We start from the raw sequence: 22,946 nt of genomic DNA, 5'->3' as shown, positions 1-22,946 counted from the left end.
GCCATTTTTGACCATCTAATGCAGAGCAGGGCAAATATTTTGACTCGGGGGCCACATTGAGAGAGAAAAATGTGTCTGGGGGGGGCCATGGTGTATGTGTGTATAAATGATATATGTATATATAATCTGCTGTACAGTATGTGTGTTTGGGTTCCTTTATTTCTGTAACACTAATACCAAAAGTCACAATGTCCGATAGAGTTGCTGCTTTGTTCCTGTGACGTAGATTACCGTAATAACTCCTATAACACTCAAAAGCGCAGATTTCAACCATTGAAAACTTCACACCCAGAGTGTGAGTTTTCGTCTTAAAATAGATAAAATTGATAAATACAAATGCATGAAAATTAGATTTTTTCTTCACAGGGTCTAATAATAGCAATAACAAACCTTGAAATAAATTTTATTGAAATTATTCTAATGATTGTTTTTTTTAAGTAGTTTTGAAAGACTGGCTCAGAGTGGAAAAACAATAAAAGATACGGTTTTTGGAAAGGTAAATTTGAAATCTGACAAAATTGCACTAAATGAAAGTCAATTGCTGTCAACAATTGACCTTTCTTAGGCAACAATGTACCGTATTTTTCGGACTATAAGGCGCACTTAAAATCCTTTAATTTTCTAAAAAATCGACAGTGCACCTTATAACCCGGTGCGCCTAATGAATGGCATAATTCTGGTTGTGTTTACTGACCTCGAAGCAATTTTATTTGGTACATGGTGTAATGATAAAAGTGACCAGTAGATGGTAGTCATACATAAGAGATATGTGTAGACTGCAATACGATGCCAGTAAACAACACCAAAACTTGAAATGTTCCATTGTGAATATAGAACATTACACACGGCGCTCAAAAATCTGTCAAAATGTTTTTAGTATGACTTTGGTAAACTATGATGCCGCACGGCTTGATGGATTGTCGGTGCATTATTATGGTGCGTGTATGAGGACCGCAAAATGGCACCTATTAGCAGACATACAGTATTACCTGACAATTTGTTTCACAATATTATGCAAAACCAACTTTTCTTACCTTCTGGTTCCTGCTGATGTGTATTTGGGATCTGCATAAGTCCTGAAAATGTGCGCACCTCCGCCATAGTAGTCTGTGCCGACACCGTAGTCATAAGCTTCTTCTTTTTCTCTACCTTCTTATGTGGCATTCATCTTCCACTGTTGCCATTTCTAATATAAAGTAGTGTAAAGTTCTTACTTATATCTGTCAGTAAACTAGCTATCAAAGCGCTAAAAACTGTAGTGAGTTTACATAATTCACCCACGGAACTTTAGTTATTAGAGAGTTCCGGTTGGACGGTTTTTCGCGGGACACATTCCCGGCGTTGATGTTGCATTTTTGAGCCACGGATGAGAAAGTGTTGCTCCGTTATTGATTTAAGAATGTCATTAAAACAGTTAGCTCCATCTTTTGACACTTCTTCCACTCCCGTCCTTGCACGCTACACCGCTACAACAAAGATGACGGGGAGAAGACGCTGTCGAAGGTGAGCAGCGTAAATAAGACCGCCCACAAAACGGCGCATCCTGAAGCGACTGTCAGAAAGCGACTTGAAGATGATCTGTAAAACATAATCTATGCAACATTTTGACCAATGAACCACCATGACATGTTATGTAGACCACAAGGAAGTGCTTTAAATTTAGAAAAAAATCATAATCTGACCCCTTTAATGCGTCTTATAATCCGGTGCGCCTTTTGTATGAAAAAAGACCTGACTAGACCCACTCATTGGCAGTGCGCCTTTTAATCCGGTGCGCCCTATGGTCCGAAAAATACGGTAATAATATTAATTTGTACCCAGCTTTTGTTGTTATTTTTAGACAAACATGTACTTGAATTTAATGACTACTTAAGGGTTAGTTTGATCACTGATATTTAAAGGTCAAATAATTAATAAGGTGTGACTCTCCTACCTATGAGTGTTTATTATACATGTAGTTCACAGCAGGTTTCAGCATTGGAATGGCACCCCCGAATATACCAATTGCCTTCAAGTAAATTATTCTTCACACAAATGCTAATTTCTACAGCAAATATCTTTGCCAGCTCACAGTAAAAATCACAAGTTCACATGAGTGCTAAATTCAACTTTACACCTCCAGCTCTCCACATGGGCTTTAAATACCTTTTCAGAATTATGCAGAGCTGACGCTTAAATGGAATAAACAGCAAACTAACAGAGTGGAAACAAACTTTCTTGTACACTGTATAGTATATTATATACAGTATGTCACAGATAAAGCTCTGTTTCAAAGCAAAAGGTAAGAGGAACTGCACTTTTTTTTCACAATACTTATAAGAGACAAAAAGACGGATATATTTTTTTTAACGCATTCTAACTCATAAATAAACGTAAATAAAAGTCAGATTACAATGGAGTCGATGGTAGGTCCTTTATTCCGTCCATTAAGCCCTCTAATGTTTTATTATGTTTGTTGGGTAGTCGTCAGTGATGCGCTGTCGTATGCTTAAAATGAGCAAAATACATACATACTAAATGTTATTATAAAAGTGCATGTTACTACAATACATATATACTTGTAGTGTGTATACAAAATCTTAATGGAGGTGTATGGATATTTTTTTAAGTGCTTTATAGCCCATAGGCTCCTATGTAAGCAGACTTTTGATCGTATTTACTTGCTAGTTAGAATGCATTTAAAAAAAATCACGGAATCTTGTTTTAAATAATGAGTAGGCAAAATTCCCCCCAAAAGTGCAGTTCCCTTTTAAGCTCAGTGTATGCTCTAGGTCACAGGGGGCCAAATCTGGCCCGCCACATTATTTTACGTGGCTCGCGAAAGCCTGGAAATAATATGCGTTAATAAAATGATTAATTTTTTCTTACTAAATATATTTGTTCTTTCCCTTTTGACATTAAAAATCATGTACTGCATGCAATTGCATATCTTTTAAAATTCAATATTATCAAAATCAAAATATTATCATGTATTCCAGAAATACTTTTTGTTAAAATAAAGATAAATACTGTATTTAAATATCTGCTTGACTTATGATTTCAAAACAAATTATCAATCAAATTGTACACTGTAAAATTGACAATAGATTTTACGGTTAAAATCCGCTGACTGAGTTTTTTTTTTACCGTAAAATCAACTCAAAAAACAGTACTACTGTTTTTTTCCATATACCGTAAGACACTCCAACATTAAATAACAAACAAAAAAAACATTAAAACAACAAGATTTTATGGTAAAAAACAAAAAAACTGGCAGCTCTGGTGCTTGAATTTTACCACTAAAAAAGGGTATTGTTTCTCCATTCCATTCCATTTATTCCATTTTTTTATATGCTGTGAAAAACCCACTGCTTTTAGTGTAAAATTCTGGTGACTGAGCTGCCAGTTTTTAAAGTAAAATTTAGATATTTTTCTTGCAGCTTACGTAAAAAAATTATTGTTAATGTATTATGTATATACATGTATATTCATATATAGAAAAGCGCTATACAAGTATAACCCATTTATTATTTATCATTTATATATTACTCATTGTTAAATGCGGCCCTCTGAGGGCAGCCATAACTGCGAAGTGGCCCTCAATGAAAACAAGTTTGACACCCCTGCTCTAGGTAAAAGACAATGGAGGTTGAAATGAGGTAAGCCAAAAATAACAGGGCACAAGGGAGGTCACATGAGGTCATTGGATGTGTTTGCTGCTGAGAATGAAGCGGTCATTTCATCTTTGCCGTCCATCCTAAAAAATATATATTTCCTTAAATTCCGCATAGAATAAAATCATGTCCTGGCATGGCCTCAAAGCACTTAGAGATGTGATGTTTTCCATTGCATTGGGTCTTATAAACGGTTCTTTTAAAGGCCTACTGAAATGAATTTGTTTTATTTAAACGGGGATAGCAGATCTATTCTATGTGTCATACTTGATCATTTTGCGATATTGCCATATTTTTGCTGAAAGGATTTAGTATAGAACAACGACGATAAAGATTGCAACTTTTGGTATCTGATAAAAAAAAGGCTTGCACCTACCGGAAGTAGCGTGACGTAGTCAGTTGAACATATACGCAAAGTTCCCTATTGTTTACAATGATGGCCGCATGAAGTGAGAGAGATTCGGACCGAGAAAGCGACAATTTCCCCATTAATTTGAGCGAGGATGAAAGATTTGTGGATGAGTAAAGTGCAAGTGAAGGACTAGTGGGGAGTTGAAGCTATTCAGATAGGGAAGATGCTGTGAGAGCCGGGGGTGACCTGATATTCAGCTGGGAATGACTACAACAGTAAATAAACACAAGACATATATATACTCTATTAGCCACAACACAACCAGGCTTATATTTAATATGCCACAAATTAATCCTGCATAAAAACACCTGCGTGTTTGTTATGCTAGCTCCTAGCTCCTCTGCTAGCTCCTAGCTCCATAGAACACGCCAATACAATTCAAACACCTGATCAACACACACAATCACTCAGCCCAAAAGACCGTTTACCTAACCCAAGGTTCATAAAGCTTATATATTTTTAAAAAGTTACGTACGTGACGCGCACATACGGTCAAGTTATCGAATGTTTAGCAGCCAAGGCTGCATACTCACGGTACCTGATATTCAGCTGGGAATGACTACAACAGTAAATAAACACAAGACATATATATACTCTATTAGCCACAACACAACCAGGCTTATATTTAATATGCCACAAATTAATCCTGCATAATAACACCTGCGTGTTTGTTATGCTAGCTCCTAGCTCCTCTGCTAGCTCCTAGCTCCATAGAACACGCCAATACAATTCAAACACCTGATCAACACACACAATCACTCAGCCCAAAAGACCGTTCACCTAACCCAAGGTTCATAAAGCTTATATATTTTTAAAAAGTTACGTACGTGACGCGCACGTAGGTACGGTACGTGTTATGCTAGCTCCTCTGCTAGCTCCTAGCTCCATAGAACACGCCAATACAATTCAAACACTTGATCAACGCACACAATCACTCAGCCCAAAAGACCGTTCACCTAACCCAAGGTTCATAAAGCTTATATATTTAAAAAAAGTTACGTACATACGCAAAAAAAAGCCAAAGCTGCATACTCACAGTAGCACGTCTGCGTCTTTGTCATCCAAATCAAAGTAATCCTGATAAGAGTCTGTGTTGTCCCAGTTCTCTACAGGCGTCTGTGTATCCAAGTCAAATGTCCTCCTGGTTAGAGTCTCTGTTATCCGAGTTCTTCCATCTTGACTGCATCTTTCGGGAATGTAAACAAAGAAGCGCCGGCTGTGTACTGTTGTGGCTGACTACGTTCGAAAAATACGTCCATTTCGCACCGACAACTTTCTTCTTTGCTTGCTCAGCTTCCTTCTTCATAATGCAATGAACATGATTGAAACAGATTCACGAACACAGATGTCCAGAATACTGTGGAATTATGAAATGAAAACAGAGCTTTTTCGTATTGGCTTCAATGCGGAAGGCATACCCGTGTTCGCCGGTCTACGTCACGCGCATACGTCATCCTCAGAGGCGTTTCGAACCGGAAGTTTAGCGGCAAATTTAAAATGTTAAGTTAACCCGGCCGTATTGGCATGTGTTATAATGTTAAGATTTCATCATTGATATATAAACTATCAGACTGCGTGGTCGGTAGTAGTGGGTTTCAGTAGGCCTTTAAGTAAACAATGAGAAGCGATGCACAGTTGCAAGCCCTTCGTTTGGGAGCAATTTTGTTTTATGCACATTGTCACCCGACCGGCAACTAGACTAGAAAATCAGAGTCAAAGGAAATATTGCATTATTTTGAGTCACTTTTGAATTAATTTTTATATTTCAATATTTTTCATTTTATTTTATTCATTTTTATGGTTTTTTGTTTTAATGTAGTTAAGTATACACTAAGGTTGTACAATATACAAGTATTTTTCATTCATAATTGTGTGAATGCTCCAAAGCATTTTTCATCCGATTAAAACCGTTCCAACTTCAAACTGTTCAGCCTTTCCCTTGACAAATTCCAAAAATTACCAGATTTCCCAGAATTCCAGGTTTTCCGGGACATTTTTCCCATTCAAAATGAATTGGCCATTTCTTAAACTTCCACCATTTCCACATTTTTCTACCTTCAACATATTTCACTCATCCTGGAAATTCTAACTATCATTTTCCTAGGTACATTTTTTCCCCAGGAATTCCCACAATTCCCTTTTTTTCAAACCCTTTTTTGACCCATTTTTCTGGCGACTACTCCTTCCACATTTGTCAACCCACTTTAACCGTTCCACCGACCAAACATTCCTCTTAATCAGGACAACAAACTAAGTTGTTTTTTGAAATGAAAAAATTCCCGGTTTTCCTGAAATTTCTTGAATTCCTTAAAAGCATTTCTCAATTAAAAATGTTACTACTTCAACATTTCTCGACCGATTTGAAACATTTCAACACCAACTATTTCAACTCATTCAGAACATTCAAGTCTTTTAACATTTTCCAAAAAACTCCCGAAATTCCCAAATTTCCATGAAATTCCAATTGAAAAGAATGGGACATTTTTCAAAGTACCACAACTCCCACATTTTTCATCCGATTCAAACCGTTCTAACTCCAAAATATTCAGCCTGTTCAGGAATTGTGTGCTCTCCTTCAACAATTTCCAAGAATTCCCAGTTTTCAGGGACATTTTCCCCACTCAAAATGAATTGTCCATTTATTAAACTTCCACAATTTGCACATTTTTCAACCTATTCAAACCATTCCGACTTCAACACATTCCACTCATCAAACTAACACTTTCCCAAGTTCCAAACTAAATTCCGTTTTTCCTGGAAATTGAAACTCTTCAACATTCAAACCATTTCAACATCCAAACTGTTCTTACATTCATACTACATTCTATCAGCTTTTCAGTTCAACTTCAGCATTGGAGCATTCACACGCAATTCCTTCAGGAATTGCTTCATCTAGATTTATATTATGTTGTTTTATTTTCGTTGTATTTCTTTGTTTGATTTTTTTATGCATGAAATCAATAAATGAACTGAACTGAAAACAAAACAAAAATTACAGTCAATATTTCAGAATAATACCCACCAATTGAGTTTTATTTGTGTAAATGTAAATTATTCTCATCCACATTTTATCTGATAACTACTACCAGTGAATGTTTTCCTTGATTAAAAAAAACAATTAAAAAAAACAACCATAACAATTCAGTCTTTTGACCGACTCTTCAAGATCCATAAATCCCATCTCAAGAAACGCTTAACAAGCATTAAATAAGATTGCTGTGATTTGTTAATTTTCATTTTCCCTCGAAGCTCGGAAATGAGAAAGAAATAAAATAATTACTCCTCCCTGCTGCCTTGCGTCAAGCCGGAGATGCCAGGGTGGAAATACAAAAAGACAAGGCTTACTTAAAGAATTAACTGGAAAAAATCAACTTAATTTGGCTCTCTCAGTCTTTAGTGGGCTTGCAACAGGATTTATTGTGTTACCTCCAGGGATTAGATAACTGGACATGTGTTGTGTAGGCTGCCTATTCAAAATCAATTTGGGTTGTATCCAGTCCTTTGCTCTATTATTGGCCGCTGTTGTGTACAGTATGTATCCACAATGCAAGTTAAGGTGTCACATTTGGCACACTGCGGTGCTGGGATTCCATTTGTGCTAATGCAACATTCAGCATCCAAAATATTTGTCAGTCACTCACTGATTGTGGCCAATTAAAGTGTCGGCGTTAATTAATCCGTCGTCCCTCGCCTTGGGTGACATCTGACTGACAACACAGAGGCGGCCAAAGTGTGGCAGCCATTATTGGACATCGTATTTTCGATGCATGTTAATCCTCCTCGCTTCTTCTAAATTCTAATGAATCATTTATGTGGACTTTCTGTGTGAAAGTTGTTTGTTTACATTGGAATGTCAGGACAGGTGTGGTTTATTTCCCTAGACCCAGGTGGAAATTGCTTTTTAGTTTCTGCTAGTGGCGGCGGTATATCAGTGCAATATCGGCAAAACAAAAAATATCGGATTATTTCTTTTTGCGTCCACAATCTCCGATACAAGCAGTCCTGCAGCGCGTTCACACGTGCAAAGCTGGACAGCCAGTTAACATCTAGATGTCCTTTTCTTGTATTTTAGTGAAAAGGTAAACATCATAGGTTATAGGCTATTAAGAGCGTGCAGCTACACAACACAGAGGCAAACAATAGCACACTAGCTAGACAGGTAATACTGTAATGGCCTGGTTAAGATACAAACACCATGCGGTAAACAGCACTGGGAATCTATGAAATAAAGTAGAAAATATTTATAGTTTCATATTACTTACAGACACAAAGTCTCCAAGGTGTTTGATTTGGATTTTTCATTAAGGACCCCTATTAGCTGGTTGCCACATCAACCCACTAGTCTTCCTGGGGTCCACACACTCAATACAATTACATGTAAAAGCATATAATTATAACTACACAATACAGAAACAAATAAAAGGATCAATAAGCAAACCAGCAAACAATTTACAGTCACAGAATAAAAATTACCATATAAATATAACTACACAATACAAAACCAAACAAAAATCATCAACAAGCAAACTAATTTACAGACTCAGATAAAATATTACTTTCCTTTTAAAAACCTGTTTACTTTCAATGGCGGTAAGAATTCAAGGGAGAAGTGTATTAGGAAGTATCCGGTAACAAACGTATCTGCTTCATTCAACTTCCTCTGTCATGAGCTTAATTTACCAAATGATTATTATTCGCCCAAAAATGTTATAAAAGTTTGCACGTCCTTTTCAAATGTGTGAAATAAAACTCAAAATAGTGCTCGCACAACAGTGATGAGTGTTGATAAATCACATTGCGACTACCGAATAATTATATTTGCATCTTCTCAGTATTGTGGGCGTTTTGATGGTCAGCATATAGTTTGCATGTTAATGAAAACAGAGACGCAAAATGGATTGCACGCCTTATTCTGCTCACTTAACAGACACAATCCACACATTTAGTTGATCAGTTTTGTGTGTGCTATCAGGTTTGCACATGCTTTAGTACACGCAAACCTTTAATAAACTTACTTAGTGTCCTTAATAGAACGCTTGTCAATTTAAACAAGTATAAAATAATTATAGTTGCATAATACTTACAGACACAAAGTCTCCAAGGCAGAAGTGTATTAGGAAGTATCCAGTAACAAACGTATCTGCATCATTCAACTTCCTCCGCCATGAGCTTAATTTACCATATTATTATTATTCGCAAAATATTTAATAAAAATACCACTCCACTTCAACTAAGGCTACGTTCACACTGCAGGGTCAGAGGTCCAATTCGGATTTTTCTGTGAAATCAGATTTTTTTTATAGGCCAGTTACATTACAAAAAAAAAAAAAGCGATGTCCGATGTGAATGCAATCTGACCCGCATGCGGACATGACGTCATGATGTCACACGCACTGCAATGTAAACGGAAGTAAACATGCTCTCGTCGGTCTCAGCACTGTCAAATTTGTGGCAATTTAAACTCACCCAATTATTGCCTGCAGAAGATTAGGAAGGAAGACAACAAGTATTTTGGCTTGGGCAGCTTTCCGGGATAATTTGCTTTGATATCTGCTTGAAGAGCGTGTCTGTGTGCGAGCAGTCGGGGACAGGATTGGTGGAACTTTCATGGGAGTTCCTAAAACAAATTATTTTACCTGTTTCCTGCTTCGGGGTCAACTATTTATTTTGTAACCGTCTATTTTGGCGAACAATTGATATGCTTATCACGGGAGCGTTTCACATTGACGACACGTCACATACATATTAGATTTACTGTATATCCACAATTGAAAGAGTTCTGGGTCGGATATGAATAATTCGTAATTGCACTGTTCGAAAAGACATGAAAAAAATCTGATGCTGGTCGCATATGTGCAAAAAAATGGGAATTGAACTGCAATTAGAACAAGGCCTTAAAGAAAGCATGCGTCCATTCCAGATTGTTCATAAGAAAATAAGTTAATGTTTTGATCAAACCCAATATTTATATCAGCCAATACAGAAGGTTCCAATTTCGGTGTCGGTAGTGAAAAAGTTGTTTCAGGAAACCACAAGTTTTTGTTTTGATTGAGATAACAATTGAATGAAGATTTTTAAGGGATCTTCTCATAAAACGTTTTTATTTCCAAACTGGTTCTGACCATGTACTATGTGTCCACAAGTTAGGGCTGCACTAATTGTGATTTTTTCTCTCTCCAAAAATTGCAATAGTGATTCGAGTTGCAATTTTTAGATTTTATTCACGTAACTCAGGGGTGTCAAACACGTTATACACTGAGGGCCACATCGCAGTTATGGCTGCCCTAAGAGGGCCGCTTGTAACCGTATATAATTTATGAATATACATGTATAAGAATTCACCTCATGATATTATAAAAATAATTGCTGTGCATTTGATTATTATATTTGTATTATACACACTGTGAGGAAAAAAGTATTTTTTAGTAAAAAAAAACAACTGGCAGCTGAGTGCCCACAACTTCAACGTAAAATGTACGATGGTTTTTACAGCATATTACTGTAAATGGAAAAACGGTACTATAGTTTTTTTTACTGTAAAATCCTGGCAACTGAGTTGCCAGTTTTTTTTTTTTACTGTAAAATCTATTGTCATTTCTACAGTGTACAATTTGATGAATAACTTGCTTTGATATAACTCAAGCAGATATTTATTTTATTTTATTTTAAAAAGTTTGAAATTAATGATATTATATTTGTTGCATTATTGGATAATAAAGTTTAAGTTTAGGGGAGCGCTGTGTAATGCCAGGAGGGTGCGTGTGACCTTGGGAATCACGCCTTTTTTGCCGTACCAGAATACGATGAAGTGTAGGGAGCACTTGGCTTTACTGTAACCACGGTGGGACACAAGGAAAGACCGGTGTGTTGGTTCCTAATGCTAATAAACTTACAATGTTACGCAGAGGTATACAGTAGTTATAACAATGTATGCATTATATCAGACTGGGGCAAACTAAGGCCCCTTAAGCTTTTCAATCTGGCCCGCCGGACATTCCCAAATAATTTTTTTAGATCTTTAAGATGGAAACTGTAGCTGCCATTATGATGTGCAGTGATGTTTTCAAATGACCGTAAGTCTTGAACTATACAAAGTATTTCAATGGTTGGAATCTGCGCTTTTGCATGATATACTAGTTACTATGGTACTCTAATTAGTTACTATGGTAATGTAATTAGTTACTATGGTAATCTAAGTCACAGCAGCTCAGATGAGGCACCAAGCAGTGTGGGTGGGGAGCGTTTCCACAGAGTGTTTACAGAGCGGCCAGCCCGAAAAGTTGGTGTCAGGGACAGATGCAGAAGGAGATTTTTACAACGAAATTCGAAAGCTTAGTGATGTATCAGATGTATCAGATTGTAGGTGGGGGTTTTTTTACCCTTCACGTTCATATTTCACTGTGTTTGTTGCATTTTTGTTGCGTTTCGCGTGATTGTAAAATATGGTAAATGGGTTATACAAATTTGATGCCTGCAACATGTTTCAAAAAAGCTGGCACAATTGTCAAAAAAGACTGATAAAGTTGAGGAATGCTCATCAAACACTTATTTGGAACATCCCGCAGGTGAACAGGCTAATTGGGAAAAGGTGGGTGCCATTATTGGGTATAAAAGCAGCTTCCATGAAATGCTCAGTATTCACAAACAAGGATGGGGCGAGGGTCACCACTTTGTGAACAAATGCGTGAGCAAATTGTCGAACAGTTTAAGAACAACATTTCTCAGCGAGCTATTGCGAGGAATTTAGGGATTTCACCATCTACGGTCCGTAATATCATCAAAAGGTGCAGATAATCCAGCTAGCAATTAAATCTGTGAAGGCACTATTAATGCTGAAAGGTACATACAGGTTTTGGAGCAACATATGTTGCCATCCAAGCAACGTTATCATGGACGCCCCTGCTTATTTCAGCAAGACAATGCCAAGCCACGTGTTACATCAACGTGGCTTCCTAGTGAAAGAGTGCGGGTACTAGACTGGCCTGCCTGTAGTCCAGACCTGTCTCCCATTGAAAATGTGTGGCGCATTATGAAGCCTAAAATACCACAAGACTAGAGACTGTGGTGAGATTGTTGAACAACTTAAGCAAGAATGGGAAATAATTCCTCCTGAAAAGCTTAAAAATTTGGTCTCCTCAGTTCCCAAACATTTACTGAGTGTTGTTAAAAGGAAAGGCCATGTAACACAGTGGTAAAAATGCCCCTGTGCCAACTTTTTTGCAATGTGTTGCTGCCATTAAATTCTAAGTTAAAAAAAAAAAGTTTCTCAGTTCGAACATTAAATATCTTGTCTTTGCAGTCTATTCAATCGAATATAAGTTGAAAAGGATTTGCAAATCATTGTATTCTGTTTTTATTTACAAATTACACAAAGTGCCAACTTCACTGGTTTTGGGTATTGTATATTCTGCACATTTTAAAAGACAAACACGCTAAATGGATTGTGCAACTTATTTCTGCGCACAAGCTAAGAAGATTAGCTTTGAGTGTGCTATCAAGTTTGCACGTGTTTTAATACACGCACACCTTTAGTAGATCAGGCCCAAAATGTGAATGCAGCCCAGAAGGATCTCCCTGGTTGGCTCCCTACAATCAAAAATATAAGTACTTCTTCCTTTATTTTGCCCATTGCAGCATCCTGTTCGCAGATATCGTAGGCTTCACCAGCTTGGCCTCCCAGTGCACCGCCCAGGAACTGGTGAAACTCCTGAATGAGCTGTTTGGAAAGTTTGATGAACTCGCCACGGTGAGTCTGGCTTTTTTTTACCCATCCATTCCAGTGTTGGCGTTGACCCTATCGCCGCAGCTGCACGACCGACGCAGAGAAGATGCGTGTCTGTGTACAATACGTGCAATGCTCCAGCGTTGTGTCACTTGAGAATACTCGCCCCCCCCCCCCCCCTCCTTCAGATGTGTGCCGTATTTTTCTGACTATAAGGCGCACTTAAAATCCTTTCATTCTATCAAAAATCGTCAGTGCGCCTAATGTACGAAATAATTTTGGTTGTGCTTACCAACCTCAAAGCTATTTAATTTGGGACATGGTGAAAGCATAGATGGCAGTCACACATAAGAGATACATGTAGACTGCAATATGACTCAAGTAAACAACACCAAAATTGTATATGTTCCATTGAAAATATAGAACATTACACACGGTGCTCAAAAATCTATCAAAATGTTTTAGTACGACTTTGGTAAGCTATAAAGCCGCACCGCTTGATGGATTGTACTGTGCTTCAACATATGAGTATTATTATGGTGTGTGTATAAGGTAAGACATATTATCTGGCGTTTTGTTTAGCAATATTATGCAAAAGTAACTTTTCTTACCTTCTGGTCCCTGCTGATCTGTTTTTGGGATCTGCATAAGTCCTGAAAATGTGCATGCGCCTCCGCCTTTATAGTCCGTGGCGACACCGTAGTCGATAAGCTTCTTCTTCTTCTCTATCTTCTTGTTATGGGACATTCATCCTCCGCTGTTGCCATTTCTAATATAAAGTAGTGTCAAGTTTTTACTTATATCCGTCAGTAACCTCGCCATGAAAGCGCTAAAACATACAAGTTTACATTATTCACCCAAGGAAGTTTAGTTATTAGAGAGTTCCAGTTGGACGGTTTTTCACGAGACACATGGTCTTGTTGTTGTTTCCGGATGAGAAGATGCTGCTCTGTTATTGATTAAAGTAAAGTCTGAATGTCATTAAAACAGTTAGCTCCATCTTTTGCCACTTCTTCCACTCCCGTCCTTGCACGCTACACCGCTACAACAAAGATGACGGGGAGAAGACGCTGTCGAAGGTGAGCCACGTAAATAAGACCGCCCACAAAACGGCGCATCCTGAAGCGACTGTCAGAAAGGGACTTGAAGATGATCTGTAAAACATAATCTATGCAACATTTTGACCAAAGAACCACCATCACATGTTATGTAGACCACAAGGAAGTGTTTTCCATTTAGAAAAAAAATCATAATAGTATGACCCCTTTATTGCGCCTTATAATCCGGTGCGCCTTTTGTATGAAAATAGACCTGAATAGACCCACTCATCGGCATTGCGCCTTATAATCCTGTGCGCCCTATGGTCCGGAAAATACGGTAAATATTGAGTGGTTCATTTGAGGTTGGCAAAGCAGTGTGGCAAAGTTGTCAGAGCCCTTGAATCTATTCACATTTGCTCCAAGCCAAACGTCGTCTCCAAGCTGGCTGTGTGCAAAGACCGAATGAAGTTGCAATTGTCTTCATCTTTCTCGCTCCGTTTCCATGGCGGGAAGGAGTTCAGCTCCTCCCATCAGTCAATATTTCACCCGTGCTGCAGGGAAGATCTGCACTGGGAATTTGATTTCACACAAGACTTGAATTTATGTTCGACTAAATAAATGTTTCAAAGTCTTATTTGGCTGACGCCGAGCCCCTTAAGGCACCCCGCTTCCCGCCACAGCATTATCTACATGTAATCTGTTACTTTCACCCAGCACATGCCCTTGTCAAATCCTTTAATCCAAAAAAGATTACAACTAAACCTTTTTTTGCTTTCACAGAAGTTTTTTTTCCCGCTTACTATGTACTTGCACAGTTCTATTTTTAACCCGCTTGTTTACATGCAAAAAATAGAAATGACTAAAAGGGGAATGGTGACCTTTTGTATTGAAATAAATACCGCATACTTTGAAGTAATCTTTGAATCAGGCGCAGGCTTCTTAAATCTTACACTTAAGTCCTGTCTTGTGTTTAACATGTCTTTCTTATATTGATGCAGGGGCCAAATTAGTAAAATTCTGCCAATGGGGCTTTCCTTAAACAGTCACAACTGAGGACAGCATCTTCATAGTCCTATATCTAACACTAAACCCATCGTGCGTTTCTCACCTCGGCCTTCAGTGATGTCCTACTTAGTCCGACTTCACCTCTCAAAATACTGTAATTTATGTCTTCACATGGACACGGCTGGAGATACTACACTGAAAACCATTTGCACACTACTGTGCATTGAAATCCCCTCAACAGTGTACAAAACTGTCTATTTTTCGGCGCATTTAACATTCAATAAACCCGTATCAGCAATTAAAACATATCTTACGTGGTACTGTCAAAATGAAAATAATTGTATAAAACAAATGAAACATGAAAAAATTAAGGAATAATATATTTGAACTCACAATTTATAGCGCCCATTCGACGCCGTATAAGCCAATGGTACCACTCGTAGTCGGCAGTTGGCCGTAGTCGGACCAACTCCCAAGTGAGTATCAAATCACAGGACGCGTAAATGTCACTTTCAAAGTGAGGCCAGCGAGCAGGCCTTACTGACAACAACTCGTGACCTGATTGGCTATCGCAATTGTCTATCAACTGTATGTGCCCGTTCACTTATAGTGCACAAACACCCGCATTGTTGATTCTAAAGCCCCAGGCAGATTTCGTACAGCATGGCAACATAAGCTAGCTGAACTCTGATTGGATAAAAACTCTAACCTAAAAACAACATGAATACTTTTAGATATTTAGGCTAAGTAAATAAAAAATTACTTTTATATTTAATTATGATCATGATTTATGGTTATGTTAGGCCAGCAGAGAAGGCCTTGCTGGCCCTGATGGCCCACCACTGCTAAACCCTAAAATTGCTATTTAAAGGCCTACTGAAATGATTTTTTTTTTAGTTAAACGGGGATAGCAGATCCATTCTATGTGTCATACTTGATCATTTTGCGATATTGCCATATTTTTGCTGAAAGGATTTAGTAGAGAACATCGACGATAAAGTTCACAACTTTTGGTTGCTGATAAAAAAAGCCTTGCCTGTACCGGAAGTAGCGTGACGTCGCAGGTTGAAAGGCTCCTCACATTTCCCCATTGTTTACACCAGCAGCGAGAGCAATTCGGACCGAGAAAGCGACAATTACCTCATTAATTTGAGCGAGGATGAAAGATTAGTGGATGAGGAACGTGAGGGTGAAGGACTAGAGTGCAGTGCAGGACGTATCTTTTTTCGCTCTGACCATAACTTAGGTACAAGGGCTCATTGGATTCCACACTTTCTCCTTTTTCTATTGTGGATCACGGATTTGTATTTTAAACCACCTCGGATACTATATCCTCTTGAAAATGAGAGTCGAGAACGCGAAATGGACATTCACAGTGACTTTTATCTCCACGACAATACATCGGTGAAGCACTTTAGCTACGGAGCTAACGTGATAGCATCGGGCTTAACTGCAGATAGAAACAAAATAAATAAATCCCTGACTGGAAGGCTAGACAGAAAATCAACAATACTATTAAACCATGAACCTGTAAATACACGGTTAATGCTTTCCAGCCTGGCGAAGCTTAAGAATGCTGTTGCTAACGACGCCATTGAAGCTAACTTAGCTACGGGACCTCACAGAGCTATGCTAAAAACATTAGCTATCCACCTACGCCAGCCAGCCCTCATCTGGTCATCAACACCCGTGCTCACCTGCGTTCCAGCGATCGACGGAGCGACGAAGGACTTCACCCGATCATCGATGCGGTCGGCGGCTAGCGTCGGATAGCGCGTCTGCTATCCAAGTCAAAGTCCTCCTGGTTGTGTTGCTGCAGCCAGCCGCTAATACACCGATCCCACCTACAGCTTTCTTCTTTGCAGTCTTCATTGTTCATTAAACAAATTGCAAAAGATTCACCAACACAGATGTCCAGAATACTGTGGAATTTTGCGATGAAAACAGAGCTTTTTGTGTTGGATACAATAGTGTCCGAATTGATTGATTGATAAACATTGAATACTTCCGTTTCAACGATTGACGTCACGCGCAATACGTCATCATACATAGACGTTTTCAACCGAAAGTTTCGCGGGAAATTTAAAATTGCACTTTATAAGTTATCCCGGCCGTATTGGCATGTGTTGCAATGTTAAGATTTCATCATTGATGTATAAACTATCAGACTGCGTGGTCGGTAGGAGGGGGTTTCAGTAGGCCTTTAAAGGTCCCCTATTACCGTAATTTTTGGGCTATGTAGCACAGCTAATTATAAGCCACACCAGATGTGGGGGAAATCATCTTTTTTTCAATGCATCGCAATTCGGACATGGACGATTATATTATATTATATTATATATCATTGTAATAAAGTAATGCAGACAGTTCTAAAGTTTGGCTGACTGCAGCAAAATTATACAAAACCAACTTTTCTTACCTTCTGGTACCTGCTGATGTGTATTTGGGATCTGCATAAGTCCTGAAAATTTGCGCACATCCGCCACTGTAGTCCGTGACCATGCTATAGTCGATAGTGAAAAAGAAGAAGCCTATCTTCTTGTTATGGGACATTCACCCTCTGCTGTTGCCATGTCTAATATGAAGTAGCATATTCCAGCCTTTAGTCAACACCTGCAGTGAACAAACTCGTCCAAATAACACACCTTTCCATTACGTTAGGTTCTGCACATGTCAAAGTAAACTATTCCGATTTAAGGTGTAATGCATGAGATCAGATAATTTTTCAGGGTCCATGCACACAGTAATATTCTAATCTGAATGACGATTAGGTTAAATAAATATTGTCCATGTACACGTGGCTTATGGTGAGGGTGAGTCCATAACTCGCTAAATGGATAACGGAATGGTTGTATGAGTGCGTTTGATTTAATGTGAATAGTTTCATTGGTCTGACGTAACGAGGCTAAATTTATTGGCGCCTGTGAAGCTTGTGAACCGGAAAATCCATAAATTAGCAGCAGCATTGTATTAAGTGCAGGGTTCCAAACGCTGGAAAAAAATAAGCGGTTTATAGCCCATTCTGCTATTTTAAATGCAGTTCAACAGTGATAAACTGCTTGGTGTTACGTTGATATATGTCGGGGGTGTCAAATTCCGTTGTCATTAAAAGGCCACATCCGAGTTATGGACTGCACTCAAAGGCCCAATTGTAACAGTGAATATACTGTACATAAATATACAATGTATAATGACCTCATGATATTATTACACAATTGCATTTTTGCATTTAATTATGATTATTTTACACACAATTTGATGGATAACTTGCTTTGAAATCATAAGCCAAGCAGATACTTGAGTTTGTATTTTTATTTTAACAAAACATTTTTTGGAATAAATTACAAACGTATAACATATTTGTTGCATTATTACCGGTAGAAAATATTAAACATTATGAGATATTTTTACTGGCAAAAGAGAAAGAATGAATACATGTAATAAGAAAAATAAAGTACTTTAGTGACATATATTATTTAAGGCTTTTGCAGGCCAGATCTGGCCCCTGGGCCTTGAGTTTGACACCCCTGATGTAACTTGACATCCATCCATCTTCAACCGCTTATCCGGAATCGGGTCGCTGGGACAACAGCTCCAGCATAACTTGACATATGGCATTTAATTTGTTGGACAAGAGCAGCGTTCCAATTTCTGGTGAGTTGAATAAACAGGCTCGTTAGAACATGGAGCTCACTCTCAGATGTTGTAGCCTAGCTCTGACCTAAAGCCCTCACTCATTCAGATCCATTTTGGCAGGAAGTGGCGGTGCCAGTGACTCATAGCCGTGGTCACTGTGGGCATGAGCGCTCCTCCTCTCGCTTCTTGCGAAGGAGCGGTTGCAATAGCACATGGCCACTGGACGTCATTGGCATAATACCGTTGCAGCACCGTCCCCACACCACCTGTTTACTCTTTGGACTAGTCAAGCTGTATGGGAAGTGGGCCAGGAACACACTGTCCTCCTAAAGAGCTCTTCATAATTCTACTTCTCTCAATTCCTTCCCTCTCTGTCTTACTCTTTAGTATGCAGCATCACACCGATAAAATGCATAATACCGAATTTTCCGGACCATAGGGCGCACCGGATTTTAAGGCGCATTAAAGGGGTCTTATTATTATTATTTTTTTCTAAATGTAAAACACTTCCTTGTGGTCTACATAACATGTAATGGTGGTTCTTTGGTCAAAATGTTGCATAGATTATGTTTTACAGATCATCTTCAAGCCGCTTTCTGACAGTCACTTCAGAATGCGCCGTTTTGTGGGCAGTCTTATTTACGTGGCTCACCTTCGACAGCGTTTTTTTCTCCGTCATCTTTGTTGTAGCGGTGTAGCGTGCAAGGACGGGAGTGGAAGAAGTGTCAAAAGATGGAGCTAACTGTTTTAATGACATTCAGACTTTACTTCAAACAATAACGGAGCAGCATCTCCTCATCCGTGGCTCACTAGTGCAACAACAACACCGGAAATGTGTCCCGTGAAAGACCGTCTGACCGGAACTGGGTGAATAATGTAAACTCACTACACCGGTATGTTTTAGCGCTTTCATAACGAGTTTACTGAAAGATATAAGTAAGATCTTTACGCTACTTTATATTAGAAATGGCAACAGCAGAGGACGAATGTCCCGTAACAAGAAGGTAGAGAAAAAGAAGAAGCTTATCGACTACGGTGTCACCACGGACTACAAAGGCGAACATGCGCACATTTTCAGGACTTATGCAGATCCCAAATACAGATCAGCAGGTACCAGAAGGTAAGAAACGTTGCTTTTGCATAATATTGCGAAACAAAACACCAGATAATATGTCTTACCTTACACACACCATAATAATACTTTTATGTTAAAGAACAGTACATCCATCAAGCGGTGCGGCTTCATAGCTTACCAAAGTCGTACTAAAACATTTTGATAGATTTTTGAGCGCCTTGCATAATGTTCTATATTTTCAATGGAACATATACAGTTTTGGTGTTGTTTACTTGAGTCATATTGCAGACTACACGTATCTTTTATGTTTTAGTGCCATCTACTGGTCACACTTATCATTACACCATGTACCAAATAAAAGTGCTTCGAGGTCAGTAAGCAAAACCAGAATTATTCCGTACATTAGGGGCACCAAGTTATAAGGCGCCGTGTCGATTTTTGAGAAAATGAAAGGATTTTAAGTGTGCCTTATAGTCAGAAAAATACGGAACTAAAGCATAATGTATTGTCCTTTAAGAGGATCTAATGCAACAACAAAACAATCTTAACATTCTGATAAAGTTCATCAAGTATATACGCAAATATTAAAAACCCCTGTTTAGCATGTCATTATCCAACTTTGCTGCTCTTTAGTGATGGACTAAACTGTGTGGTCATCTTCAAATTAAATTTAATTTGGATCAGTGCTACAAATTCATAGCTAGAAGTCTCTTTGTCAAGGCCAGTAGTCCGGGGCCTCTGCTGTCATGTGTTGCAAGTGGATGTGTTGTCTCGAGAGGGAAATAGGACTGTTGGCTCACAAGTTTATTGTCTGTGAAGAGTCAAATCAAACCCATTGAGTCTAATAGTAGCCTTAAATGTCATATTCAACTAATTTCTTAAAAAGTTTATGGATGTTCTCATTCATTCAGTTCATTGTATTCTCAGGGCATTCAATCCATTGCAACTAAACAGTTGTCATGATACCAGAATTGTAGTAGTCAATAGCAGTACCTATAAATATTCCACAAAAAATGGACCCCTGTACTTTTAAAATCACTACTTTATTAAAGGCCTACTGAAACCCACTACTACCGACCACGCAGTCTGATAGTTTATATATCAATGATGCAATCTTAACATTGCAACACATGCCAATACGGCCGGGTTAACTTATAAAGTGCAATTTTAAATTTCCCGCTAAACTTCCGGTTGAAAATGTCTATGCATGATGACGTAAGCGCGTGACGTCACTAGCTAAACGGAAGTATTAGGACACCATTGAATCCAATACAAAATAGCTCTGTTTTCATCTCAAAATTCCACAGTATTCTGGACATCTGTGTTGGTGAATCTTTTGCAATTTGTTTAATGAACAATGAAGACTGCAAATAAGAAAGTTGTAGGTGGGATCGGTGTATTAGCGGCTGGCTGTAGCAACACAACCAGGAGGACTTTGACTTGGATAGCAGACGCGCTATCCGACGCTAGCCGCCGACCGCACGGATGATCGGGTGAAGTCCTTCGTCCTTCCGTCGATCGCTGGAACGCAGGTGAGCACGGGTGTTGATGAGCAGATGAGGGCTGGCTGGCGTAGGTGGAGCGCTAATGTTTTTATCATAGCTCTGTGAGGTCCCGTTGCTAAGTTAGCTTCAATGGCGTCGTTAGCAACAGCATTTTTAAGCTTCGCCAAGCTGGAAAGCATTAACCGTGTATTTACAGGTCCATGGTTTAATAGTATTGTTGATTTTCTGTCTATCCTTCCAGTCAGGGGTTTATTTCTTTTGTTTCTATCTGCATTTGAGCCCGATGCTATCACGTTAGCTCCGTAGCTAAAGTGTTTCGCCGATGTATTGTTGTGGAGATAAAAGTCACTGTGAATGTCCATTTCGCGTTCTCGACTCTCATTTTCAAGAGGATATAGTATCCGAGGTGGTTTAAAATACAAATCCGTGATCCACAATAGAAAAATGAGAAAGTGTGGAATCCAATGAACCCTTGTACCTAAGTTACGGTCAGAGCGAAAAAAGATACGTCCTGCACTGCACTGTAGTCCTTCACTCTCACGTTCCTCATCCACGAATCTTTCATCCTCGCTCAAATTAATGGGGTAATCGTCGCTTTCTCGGTCCGAATCTCTCTCGCTGCATTGTAAACAATAGGGAAATGTGAGCAGCCCTCAAGCTTGTGACTTTACGCTACTTCCGGTAGGGGCAAGGCTTTTTTTTTTATCAGCGACCAAAAGTTGCGAACTTTATCGTCGTTGTTCTCTACTAAATCCTTTCAGCAAAAAAATGGCAATATCGCGAAATGATCAAGTATGACACATAGAATGGATCTGCTATCCCCGTTTGAATAAAAAAAATTCATTTCAGTAGGCCTTTATTGAAAGTTGTTTCAAACTGTCAATTATTTAAGATCACTGCGCTTCCACATCTTTTTGCACAGAATTAAAATTGCAGTAACATCTCAGTTCAGATCAACACAGTTCTATTGTCATTTGTTCATGAGCGAGGGCGAATCCAAATCCACCTGTCATGACTGGTCCATCTCGGCCATGTCCTGTGTTGTGTTTGTTGTATTGATTCCCTAGGTTAGGGTTACATTCTTGTATATTGCTCCTCTTTTGTGTGTAACCACTCATCGAGCGTCGTTCTCCTCACTCGTACCCGTTTTATGATTAGTGTTCCCACCTGTTGCCACAACTAATCACTCCCTGCCAGTCCTTTTTGTTCGTTCTTGACGACAGTTCTGTTTGGTACAGTCTCTTAGTTTGATAGGCTACCTCCACGCTACTCCTTTCGGGCACTTGAATTCGCAATGAATTGTGGGGGCTGTGGAGCCATGCTGGACGAAGTTTTTGTTTACATGGCTGTACTTAACAAGCGGTAGTGTGAGAGAGAGCAACAAACCTGGATTAACATGGATTGTATGAACGAAGAACATCAAGGGACTGTACCAAAACAAATTGGACCCTGTTCTGAAGGCTCGCCACCTTAAAAAATAAGTAAAATTGGTAGAATTGATCCATATGAGCACGTCCAGTAGACGTTATTTGAGCAAGCTGCCAAACCTGTCCTGTATCTCGGCCGTCAACGAAGTCAGTTTTTATACAGGCCAAACATTTCGGAATGCCAAGTTGGTAAAAACTCACAGACAAATCAACTTTGGGTGTGTGCAAAACCTCGGAATTTTACATCAGAAAGAAAAGAGGTTAGTGCCATCAGAGGTAAGTCAACTGGACTAGTCTCCTGGAGAAATTGAAACAAAAATATTTCAAACAAAATGTATTACAAGTCTGAACTACACTGTGCATTATCGTGTGAAATATTTAAAGTCTTCTCAGTTGTTGATCTATGAATAAGGGTATCACTTTTCTTAGTAGTTTAAAAATACACACAAATACGTACCAGGTGATGGCGTT

General features: G+C 38.8%; 1 protein-coding gene across 1 annotated transcript in view; it reads left to right on the top strand.

Annotated features, from left to right (window-relative positions):
* The window catches only part of LOC133630875 (adenylate cyclase type 1-like), a 136,454-nt gene that overhangs the window by 45,660 nt on the left and 67,848 nt on the right, over window positions 1–22,946 (top strand). Inside the window, 1 exon segment of the mRNA XM_062022690.1 lies at window positions 12,700–12,811. Within this exon segment, the coding sequence (XP_061878674.1) occupies window positions 12,700–12,811 (112 nt within the window).

Source organism: Entelurus aequoreus, linkage group LG16 (genome assembly GCF_033978785.1).
Source record: "Entelurus aequoreus isolate RoL-2023_Sb linkage group LG16, RoL_Eaeq_v1.1, whole genome shotgun sequence".
NCBI classification, from domain to species: domain Eukaryota; kingdom Metazoa; phylum Chordata; class Actinopteri; order Syngnathiformes; family Syngnathidae; genus Entelurus; species Entelurus aequoreus.
The sequence above is the reverse complement of the archived record's forward strand: the minus strand, read 5'-3'. Positions and strand labels throughout refer to the sequence as shown.